This window comes from Metopolophium dirhodum, chromosome 1, assembly GCF_019925205.1.
Source record: "Metopolophium dirhodum isolate CAU chromosome 1, ASM1992520v1, whole genome shotgun sequence".
Classification (NCBI taxonomy): Eukaryota; Metazoa; Arthropoda; class Insecta; order Hemiptera; family Aphididae; genus Metopolophium; species Metopolophium dirhodum.
The window spans coordinates 104,752,458-104,764,521 of NC_083560.1; the positions used below are offsets into that span (position 1 = coordinate 104,752,458).

At 27.8% G+C, this 12,064-nt stretch overlaps 1 protein-coding gene across 2 annotated transcripts; it reads left to right on the forward strand.

Moving 5' to 3' along the window:
* The first annotated feature begins 1,480 nt into the window (after positions 1–1,480).
* Positions 1,481–6,325, forward strand: LOC132936026 (5-aminolevulinate synthase, erythroid-specific, mitochondrial). 2 transcript variants are annotated; one of them, XM_061002687.1, is made up of 9 exons: positions 1,481–1,746; positions 3,468–3,732; positions 4,067–4,277; positions 4,372–4,556; positions 4,634–4,845; positions 4,914–5,046; positions 5,119–5,387; positions 5,460–5,669; positions 5,764–6,325. In XM_061002687.1, exons 2-9 carry the CDS (start codon positions 3,477–3,479, stop codon positions 5,893–5,895), a joined length of 1,608 nt encoding a protein of 535 aa, XP_060858670.1. In that variant the 5' UTR covers positions 1,481–1,746; positions 3,468–3,476; the 3' UTR covers positions 5,896–6,325. The 2 variants fall into 2 exon arrangements, with proteins under 2 accessions (XP_060858670.1, XP_060858672.1); XM_061002689.1 differs by lacking the exon at positions 1,481–1,746 and adding an exon at positions 3,262–3,351.
* The last annotated feature ends 5,739 nt before the right edge of the window (positions 6,326–12,064 follow it).

Genomic DNA, 12,064 nt, shown 5'->3' on the forward strand with positions numbered 1-12,064 from the left:
AGGACTTATACCTTCTTAAATAAACGAACACGACTACATGAGTATAAAGTACCTATATGTGGACACTGGATAAATTTATTATTATGTCGCCCTCCATACAAACCAGTCGTTAGATATTTTTCGTCCTAAATCGAAAATTTTAATGTTACTCTTCTTTACCGATATTTATTTAATTTTGCTACCTCCGTCCTCCAATTACTTTAAAATTGTATGCCGCCCTAAAGCAACGCATGACTTGCTAGTGCCCCAGTGCCGAGCCCGCCTCCTCACAGTTATTAGGTAACTATTAACTTATAATTTACAGTATTATATTATGAATATTAGTTATTATATAGTTATTACTTATTTCATAAAAGCATAGAGAGACTAATTTTAATATAATATATAAATTTGTTAATACCTTAACGGCTTTGCCTACCTATATAAAATATATAGACGTAATTAATACTAGGTACATTACAATACTTTCTGTTGGTTTAACCAACTGTTGTACGTAGACCGTAGTACTTCTACTTAAATTGTATAATATTAATTGTATCAATAATATGAATGATACATATTTATTATTATATGATGACAAGATTGACAAGGAACTGTACGAGCTCGTAATCTCGAAATTAATGTTGAGTTACTTTACACTCTTTACATTGCCAATCAGAAAATAGTATATACTATACATAGTTTTTTAATGTTGTATACTCGTATGAGTGTATGGCCTATGGACAAACCGTTTCTTGAATATTTGTCGTTTTCAGTTTATAGGTTTACCTATAATCGCGCCAGTAGGTATATCTACTTTGTAGACTAGACAGTAGACTGTAATATAATACGATAGATAGGTACCTAATAGTATAATATACTATTAATAAATGTTATAAAGTATTATGCATATTATATTATCCAATATGTTTCTCTACAAAATAATAAAATTCAAAAGTAAATTCAAATAAAAATGGAGTTTACCAAAACTGAAAAACAAATCATAAATATCTACGCTTATATAGGTACAATGGTATACATAATAGTATAATAATATAATAGGGTTCTTGCCTACATGATGTTCAACGACTGTCGAACACTCATATTGATATATTATAGATGTTTTTATTAAAATTTATAAGAATCTATAATTCATTGTTTCCAAATATTTAAATTATGTCAGACGGGCTTGGCTCAGTTGATATAGCCGTATAGATACTATAATGTATAGGTACCTACTCTAAGTTAATAATATGTTATTGAATAAATTATTATGCAGAAATTAATAATTAATTAAATATCTACATTCTACGCGAGCGAAAACCGATGACGACGATAGTGATTAGTGACGTCTATCTGTGGAGGCCGCCGCCGCCGCCGTCGTTGATAACAATAATGTCTGTACTCAGTTGTAGTAGAGGGGCCGACGATCGCGTGGCTTGTCCCCCGCCGTCGCCACCCGTCGACCGTGATAACAACTGTTAAGTGTTAACGCTTACGCTTTATCACCGTCAGTCGTCTTTGATCGCGACCAGTGTGCACTTTCATTACCTTATCCCGTTCACACCGGACGGGCGGACAGGCGAATCGCTGGCGTACGTTTGACGCGAGAGAAATTCTTCGCACTCTGACGTCAGAGGTGTTTGCCGTTTGTCCGACTCTCACTTTCAACCTCACTAGGAACAGTCCCCAGACTACTCGTCAGCCACTAGGTCCGGATATCCGCCAAGAGTAAAGCAACAGCAACTGGACGTTTTCGTCTAAAAGGTGAGTGTATCGGCTTCAAGTGTCTGGCCGCGCTCTGCTGATACGAAATGGTTGGTGGCGACTGTCGACCGTACTCGCACGGTATCTATTAACGTTACAAAACTGTTTATATAGGTGCAACTCTTTGCCATTGCATCTTAGCCGATCATTACTACTTGTTGACTCTAATCTTTGGTAGGTAGGTACATAGGTACCTACAAAAAAAAAAAATAAATATAAAAATATGTTTTGAGTTGATATAAATTTCAGATTTAATCGTTGCCGCAGTGGGCATACACAAAAACACAATAACATTCTGTGTTGTTGAACTTTTTCTTTTTCTTAAGTGCTTAAAAAAAATGACTTCAATTGCCTTGCGATTATTATTTTACTATAATATGGTTGGGGTGAAAGGTGACCCGGTTAACCTTGTGCTCGTTAAGATTGTTGTTTTTGAAATTGTATTGTCACTGGCCAAGACCGATACAATTCTATACTATTTGTTCTAGTTAGAGGTTATTGTGCATTGTAACCCAGTAAATAGAATAAATCAATCAAATAATTATTACAAAAATATTTGAAATTTATTCAAAAATTCTTAATTACTATGCTAATAAATTAATATGCTATATTATTACACTTAGATTGAAGGTTAACTAATTATAATATAATTCAAAGTATGACATTGAATGATGCATTCAACAATTCATTTATTTGGTATTCTTGCCCAATACTTATGTTAATATAATTTACCCTACCTACTTATTCTTAGTGAACATTTTGTGATCCGTAATTAACATTTATTTTAATAATTATCAAAGTATTTGTTGATCCTTGAGGTATTTTTTTTTCAGAACAGGTTTACTATTAGAAAGTTTATGATTTATGATGCTAATAATATATAATTGTACCTAGTTATAATATAATTTATGCATTTTGTTAAGGTCGAACAATTGTAGGTAGGTAATTTCTTGTTTAGAGTCATCAATCATCATGTACCTTTATGACCCATTGAGCATAATTAAATATACGTAATAAATGTATTGGGTAATGGGCTTACTTTCTATTTGTTTCTCCTCGTTATATAAATAGTTAGTTACTATAATTCAATCTTGATCTAAATTTTCTTTTATGTGTATCATATTTAAATATTGTATTGTAAAAGTTTGATTTATTTACCTCTTAAAGCACCTATACCTATATGAGTTATAAAATGCACAGTAAAATTCATTTAGAATGGTGCCAAGTATAACAATATTCCGGGTATAACAATTTACGGCAATACATTTGGTTTGTTTTCTATCTCTTGTATAATTTTTAATTATAGTATAACTAATTTTTTTTTGTGAAATTATATAATAAGGTTCACATAGTATCACCTACTTATGTTATGCTTCGTTAAATATGTATTTAAAATATTTAAAAATAGGTTGGTACTTTGTACTTAGGTATATACATTTTATATTTAAATTCGAGTATTACTAAATTTGGATATTTCAATATGATTCTCTAGATTCCTTCAAGATCATCAAAAGCAAATTCGATTGTATTTATTTTAATCAAATAAAAATATGTGTTGCCAAAAATAACTGAATATCTGTTTATTTTTATGAGTACAGTTTAAAAGTAATATTATTTTGAATTTATTATACCTAAATATAAATAATTTAAATTTATAATTAATATTCAAGCCATTATCTAATAGTTTGATACTAATTAGTATATATATGTATTTTTTTTAGTTCAGAGCCATGGCATGCCCATTTATGTCTAAATTGCCTACTACTTATGTCAAGAACTATGTTTCGGGCTTACTTAAAACATATGGTCACTCGTGTCCAGTTATGTCTAGATTCATAAATGTTGGACCATCTGCAAGTGTTATAAATAAACAAACTGATATAAAGAAAAAGTGCCCATTTCTAGAGGACGAAAGTACTGCAAAAGCAGTTAAAGAAGTCAGCAAAGAAATTCAAGAAGATGTCATTGAACCCAAAACTAATACAGGTACCAAATTACTATTTATATTTTTAATATTTTATCTTAGTACAAAATAAAAAAAAAAACATTTAAAAACAATCAATGAACATTGAATAGATTTTTATAATGTATTTTGTTTTTATATGATTTAAACAATGACTAAGTAATTTATACGAATTTGATATCACGTTTAAATATTGATTATGAACTGACAAAACTACAATTCAATTTTAATAACAAAATGTTATGGTACTTAGAGATATTTTAAATTGATTGATTACTATTAAATGGTGACATTATTATTTCCCCAGTTTATCGACTTTTAAGAAATGGATAATTTTTGTTTTAATTTTGTTTTAAGGAAATATCTACAACTATGAAAAGTTTTTCCATGAACAAATCATGCGCAAAAAGGCAGACCATTCTTATAGGATTTTCAGAAAAGTGAATAGGTTAGCAATGGATTTTCCATATGCAGTTGAATATACAGGAAATGAAAAGCCCGTTACAGTATGGTGTTCGAATGATTATCTTGGTATGTCTTGTCATCCAGAAGTGAAAAGTGCAGTTCAGTAAGATGTGTTTATTACTTATTTAATTCTTAATAATATTATACCTATTTAATTGTAGTCATCAATCTAAACAGAATGTTATTTAATTTATTAGACGAACTTTAGATAAATATGGGTCAGGTGCTGGCGGAACACGTAATATATCAGGTAATTCAATGTTTCATGAGAATTTGGAAAAAGATTTAGCTGTACTCCATGAAAAAGAAGCTGCTTTATTGTTTACATCATGTTTTGTTGCAAATGACTCTACATTATTCACATTGGGTAAAATGATACCAGGTATGGATAATGGATATTCATAAGTATCTATTAAATTTCATTATTGATTAATAATTCATATTTATTGAATATGTAAGGCCTACATATATTTTCGGATTCCGGTAATCATGCTTCAATGATACAAGGTATTCGTAACTGTGGAGCTCCCAAGCATATATTTCGTCATAATGACCCAAAACATTTGGAAGAACTATTAATGTCTGTTGATAAGGCTGTACCAAAGATAGTTGCATTTGAAACAGTTCACTCTATGACTGGTGCAATATGTCCACTTGAAGAGCTTTGTGAGGTAAAATAAATATTTTTAATGGTAAATTAATTTGTAACAATGTTGTAAACTTGTTTGACTGTTTCTAGATATCTCATAAGTATGGAGCGTTGACTTTTGTAGACGAAGTTCATGCTGTAGGTTTGTATGGAGATCATGGTGCTGGTGTTGGTGAACTACGTGGCCTAATGAATCAAATGGATATTATATCTGGCACATTGGGTTAATATATAAATATGCCAGTAGAGAAAATATGTACAGTCTATAACTTATTATTTTATATTTTTATCTTAGGTAAAGCTTACGGCAATGTGGGAGGGTATGTTGCGGCTTCAAGCAATTTAATTGATATGATTCGTAGTTATGCTGCTGGTTTTATTTTCACCACATCGTTACCACCCATGGTTTTAGCCGGTGCTCGGGCAGCTGTCAGTGTGTTAGCTTCAGCAGAAGGAAGATCACTCAGAAAAAAACATCAGGAAAATGTTGAGTACCTCCGTCAAAAATTGTATGCTGCAGGGTTACCCGTTGAGTCAACACCATCTCACATCATACCCATTAAGGTCTGCCTTAGATTGAATAAAAATTAATGATAAATTTAATATTTAATTTATACATGAAACATTTTTGTTTAGATTGGAAATCCGAATTTATGTTCAAAAATATCTGACCTACTACTTCAAGAAAAAGGACATTATGTACAAGCCATCAACTATCCCACTGTACCAATCGGTCAAGAAAAATTAAGATTGGCACCTACACCACACCACACTCCAGAAATGGTCGATACTCTTGTTGAAGACATGCTCGATGTCTGGATAAAACTCGGCATTCCTCTCAATGCAGTAAGGAATCAAAATTATTCTTGTAAAAAGAAAATATTTTATTATAATATTGTATATTTATTCAAAAATGGTTTATTGTTTGTTGATTTTACAGACTCGTTGCAGTATGTGCAAGAAAAAACCTCTGTGTGCCCGAATCAGCAACCATATACAAAACAACTGTAGAATTACTATTGAGTCATGTCTGGCTCCTAATTGTTACCAGTTGGTTAATGCCTCAGCTTAAAATCAGTATTCTTGGTTACGTTTTAAATAACTAAATTTTAAACTTTTATTTTGGTAATGGGTAAACATTCTTACTTTTCTCAATATTTGTTGCTATTTACACACGAGGTCAGGGGATTGTCCACTTAACTAACAATAGTTTTGAAACTTCAAAAATTTATTACTTATTGAAATATTTCTGATAGTTCACTATAAAAGATACAATTTATTGTTCAATACATTAATGTGCTAAATTATGATACTTAACAACAAAACTTTACACTCCATATTTTTTTTTTATGACTGATCACCTTGATTTTTTTCTTCTATGATTTGTTATTGTTACAATAGTTATATTATTATTATTTATTGTTTTTAAATATATAATTTTACAGCATTATTCTGTTCTTCCCTTAAAGTAATTAAAATATAGTCACTATCTAAAATTATAATATGTTCTGTTTGTATTATGAAAATATTGTTGTAAATGTATCCTTTAATAGTTAAATATATTTAAAAAATATATCATATGAGTAAACACTAAGTTATATTTTGTTACTCAGTATTTATTTATTTTTAATCAAATGCAAGTACAAGTATTTCACTATGATACAGTAGATCCTTATTCTGTCTAACGTATCTATCTCGACTTTTTCGTTATCTCAAACTACAATGAAATCCCTTTGAACCTACCATTACACTCAATAATGTTTTACTCTCAAAAACTCAATATAAAATTAATCATTTTTTGGTATCTTGAAAAAATAACTAGACGATAAGTCGATAATATCCATAAAAATGAATTGAGTTAGCTTGATTTTTTGACAACTACGTCTGAACAAATAAATAGCAAAAAATAGATTAGATATTTGAATTTTTTATAACTAAAACATTATTAGGGCCATACCCAGTAATGTACTGTTAAAAATATTTGTGGGTATATAATAAGATGTATGTCTTCTTCGTGCGGCTACATTTAAAAACTAGAGTAAAAACCTTATCATTATGTCAAAAATAATTTTTTCCAATAGATTTTTATATTTTAATATACATTTGCCCAATTGTAATTTGTAATACATACTAGCACAATTGGTCAATATTATAAATTAAAATAATTGAGTACTAGGTACTTATTATTTTAAATTTTATGAAATTATATTATATTACAGTTATACAATTGTATCTTTGATACTGCCCAACCCTGTCATCAATATAAAATATAAATTATTTAACATATTATAAATTTTTATATTTGTATAAAGGTATATTAATAGTATAATGTAATTAGTTATTATGTTAGAAATATAAACATTGTTTGTTGTTGAATGCGAGAGACTTACAATATCGCAATTTACACAATCAATATCTTAATATATTACAAATAATACACGGTACTTTGGTTGAATATAAAACTCAATTAAGTTTAAAAATAATTTCTGATTATATTTATACCAGATAAATATACGTTATATGACATAATATGTACTTAAAACAAAATAAATCTGCTTAGATACAACATTGCAGTCATTAGTTTTCAAGGACTAATTACATGTAATGATTCATTGTATGAATTAAAACCGGAAAGAAATCATTGTACATTAAATATGCATTATATTGGTGTGATAGGTAGTAATTTGTTTTGAATTTCGCAGTATAACTTCAGCAATATCTATACAAGATAAAAATTTCAATTTTATGAACATCTAACATAAAAAATAACGTATAATGGTTTATTTACATTGTTAATTCAAATAATAAATCATTATAATATGTAAGATTGTTTATTTAAATTTAATAATTTGCCCTGTAGACTGTAGAGTCTAAGAGAATAATAATGAATAATAAATTAACAATCTTATATTATACTTACCTGTATCTACCTAAACACATGAATCTATTACAATATACATAAGTATATTGTTTAATGTTATTACTTTTTGTCCTACTATGTTAAGACTCATTATCTAAATACCACTGTCTACTATGTATACTAAGTACATAATATGATTTGAAATTTATGGTATTAAATTATATTCAGCTGTGAAATTGTATTTGTATCTGTTTCAAAGAAGTATTTAGGTAGATACTTAGAAGAGAATATATATACTTGGATACAATATTCAGAAAACCTAGCTTTTAGTTTTAATTTTATGTATATATTAATTATGCTTCATTAAACATTATCCATTTAAAATTAATCAATTATTTAATTCATGAATAATATAATGTTAAACAAAAATTAAAATTTTAAATATTATTAAATTCCGCGGCCAGTGATAATGTAATTTGTTGTTTATTCTAGGCCGAAATGATATTATAATTTTCTTTTATGGTAGTTATACAAACAGTTTTAGATTCTGAGCGAAGCGATGAATGTATTGATTCTACAATGATGTGTGTTTTTTTTTTATTTTTGTGTCTGTCATCACCTTTTAGGACAGTAAAAGTGCTTGGATTTTCTTCAACAGTAACTTTTCTGATAGGAAAGTGAATCTAGTTGGTACTTTGGGGGGTCAAAAGTAAGTTCCCAGTAGTTTTCAAAAGGGACGTGAAAAACAAAATAAAAATTAAGGAAAAACGGAAATTTTTACGCAAAATCTGTTTTTGAGAAAATCGATTTTGGTTTTTGGTACAACTCTAAAAAAAATGAACGTAGGTACATGCAATTTTGACTGAATGTTTATACTAGCATTTTCTATACACCATAAAATTTACAAAATATTTTTACTCTTTTTGAGCCGTAAGGCCATTGTCAGTTTTCAATTTTTTTAGTTTTTTTTTCTATAAATATCAATAAAATTTTATCTGTTGAGTAAAAAAGCTTGAAAATTTAATAGAAGGCTCCTAGGTTATTGTTTCAAAGGCAGATGAAAAAAATTAAAAATCCTTAGTCACAGTTTTTAATTATAAGCATTTAAAGTTCAAATTTTGACAAAATACTGAAAAATCACGAAAATTAGCAAATTATTTTGATGAGAATTCATAAAAATTTTTCTTTTTAAATCTAAGATTTGAAAATGTAATATAAGATTACTCATAAGTTTGTCTACCTTTATCAAAATAAAAATGTCTAGAAGAAACTTAAATTAAATTTTTATGGGCGTCTGAAATTTAGATTTTTACAACATTTGATATTTACTCGATTTCTCATGTAACAATTTTCTTATTTTATTGTAATTAAAAAACGAATGACTGTAGATACTTGAAAATTTCACTGAATGTTTATATTAGCATTTTCTATACACCATAAAATGTTGAAAATATTTTGACTCTTTTTGAGCTGTTTACGGACATTGTCAGTTTTCAATTTTTTTAGTTTTTTTTTCTATAAAAATCAATAAATTTTCATTTGTTGGGTAAAAAAGCGTGAAAATTTAATATAAGGCTCCTGATATATCGTCCTAATAGCAGTTGAAAAATATTAAAAATACATAGGCACAATTTTTTTTTATAAGCATTTAAAGTTCAAATTTTGACAACATTTATCAAATTTATAATTTATTAATTATTTTGTGGTTAAAAATTTATAAATTTTTAACTTTTATGGCTAAGGATTGAAAATTTAAAACAAGGCTCCACGTAAATAGGTTATATATAAATTACTTTATTCACAATAATATCATCAAATATACAATGTACTTGGTAAAATCATAGGCTGACTGACCGTTTTCGCTCAGAATCGTTTTTCTTTACAATGATATTATATCATTGAATTCAAATTTAACACCATCCATTACAGTGACCCACTTGTAACCTACTGTACAGCAGAGCGACATCCACTTATCCACCTTTTTTCTTTTGATATAACCTGTTTTTATTTACAACTGTCTGCTTACAAATTTTTGGTTTATTTAATGAATTAAACTCAATATTAAGGGTTTAGCTAAAACTTTAACATAAACCGATAAAGCCTAAACTTTAATGATCTGTGTGATTCTGTGATAATAGTTTAATAATATACCTAAGGGATATGATGTCACTGAGGAGTATTTTATAGAACAACAGTTGGAAACTGGTGGACCGTGGTCCGAATCCGTATCGTAGAAGCCAGTAAACTGGACCGACAACATACCTTACATTTTTTTTGTCTTCATATTGTTGAAGTATATTGTTAAAAATATAAAAAAGATTTGAGAAAGATTTTTTTTCTCTGGACCTCATTGATTCATTATTTTAATCTTCCAGACACTAATAGAAATTACAATGGCAATTTTACTTGTCGACCCATGTTATAGAATAAATCAATAGTAGGTAAACTTATGGTAAAAATATGAACAAATATACATTAGTACCTATATACATAATCCTGAGATATCAGAATAAATAATAATGTAATGGTATAGAGTAATAACGTCAGACGTTTTTTTAAAGTTACTTAATAGCTAATTATTATTATTATTATATGTTCATATTATATCTAAATATGACTATATTAGCGGTTCTCAACCTTTTTATATCCACTTACCACCTATACAGTTTGACCATTTTCATCTACCACTTGGCCAAATAACGTTTTTTTTTTTGCTTATCAAAAATGAAAACTCAATACGTTATTTTATATGTATCTAAATTAATTTTATTAGGAACTACGAAATTATGATAATATAAGCATTTAATTCATAAAAATTAAATAAAATATGTACAATTGTTATTTATTATATTATTATTTAATATCAAAAAAACCAAACAATACCTAAATATTGTGAATCCATTCCATTTGTTTTTTATAACAGTAGATTTTCTTAGTGTAACTACCACTTACGAGCGTTCTACGTACCACCAGGTTGAGAAACGCTGGACTATATGAAACTTCATAATAAAATAATACTATATGGTATCTAATCAGAGATGACATCAGAATGCAGGCACCAATACTAATTCTGTTATTATGTGTAGGTACTATTTGGCAAGTAATTGAGGCCAAATAAGATTGTAAAAATGTACACCTTCTTATGAATTTCTACATATCTTCACATATATGATATATCACAACTGCTGTAACTGTGATAACATATAGGTACCTACAAAGCTACAAATTGTTCTGAAGAGACAAAAAATGGAAAACTATTTAATTTGTTTCGAGAAATAATTATCTATAATCTATATGAAAATATATTTCATGAACATTTCAGAACCTTACAGTAATAATGTATAAACACTTTATAATTTACATTTTTAATAATATATTATTACATTATAATCATAATATTCACATTTGTTTAATTTATACATGATATTATATTATATTAAATAGGTATTTGATAAATATTTATACAATATATTTGAGTCTTTTTAATACCTATTCCATAGGAAATCAGGAAAATTATGAAAATATGAGATGGATTGATATGTGTTAACTGTTGTTTAAAATTGTTATACAAATTACAAATGGTGTAGATAACATGCCTATTAAAATATTAATTACCTATGATATTATATTATTTAAATTTTAAGTGAAACTATTTTATAATTTGTTAAGTTGGCAAAACATTTGTTTACAATGTATTATAGAATTCGTACAGCCATTTTAAGGTTTAATAGAAAAAAAAATGTGTGATTCGTAATAATGTTTTATGGAAATCATTCATAAATTGGGCGTTGGGCCGATTTTTAATTTTAACTCTGCCAAGTTTTATTCCTCAATTTGGCACTGGTCGTGATTTATGTACAGTGTATATATATATATTAATTTGTTAGTGTGAGTTTTTATTATGGCGGTCAAAAGCAGATTTTTTTAATGAAGTCTACGGCCAATATTTATGATGCATATAATTATATAAACACGTACACGTAGATACATTATATTATAAAGATAAAACAAGGTAGGCTCCTTATATTAATGTTAAAAAATATCTACTACATACTCCAAGAAAAAGGACATTATGTACAAACTATCAACTATCCCACTGTACCAATTATTATTGGTCAAGAAAAATTAAGATTGGCACTTACTACACCACACCACATTCTAGAAATGGTCGATACTTTTATTGAAGACATGCTCGATATCTGGATAAAACTCGGCATTCCTCTCAATGCGGTAAGGAATCAAAATTATTCTCGTAAAAAGAAATACTTTTATTATAATATTGTATATTTATTCCAAAACTTAAAGTCACAAAACATTATGTGTTAGTATAAGTTAATTCTAGAAAGTAGCATTGATAAGTTTAAGAAAGTGTGTTCTTAGG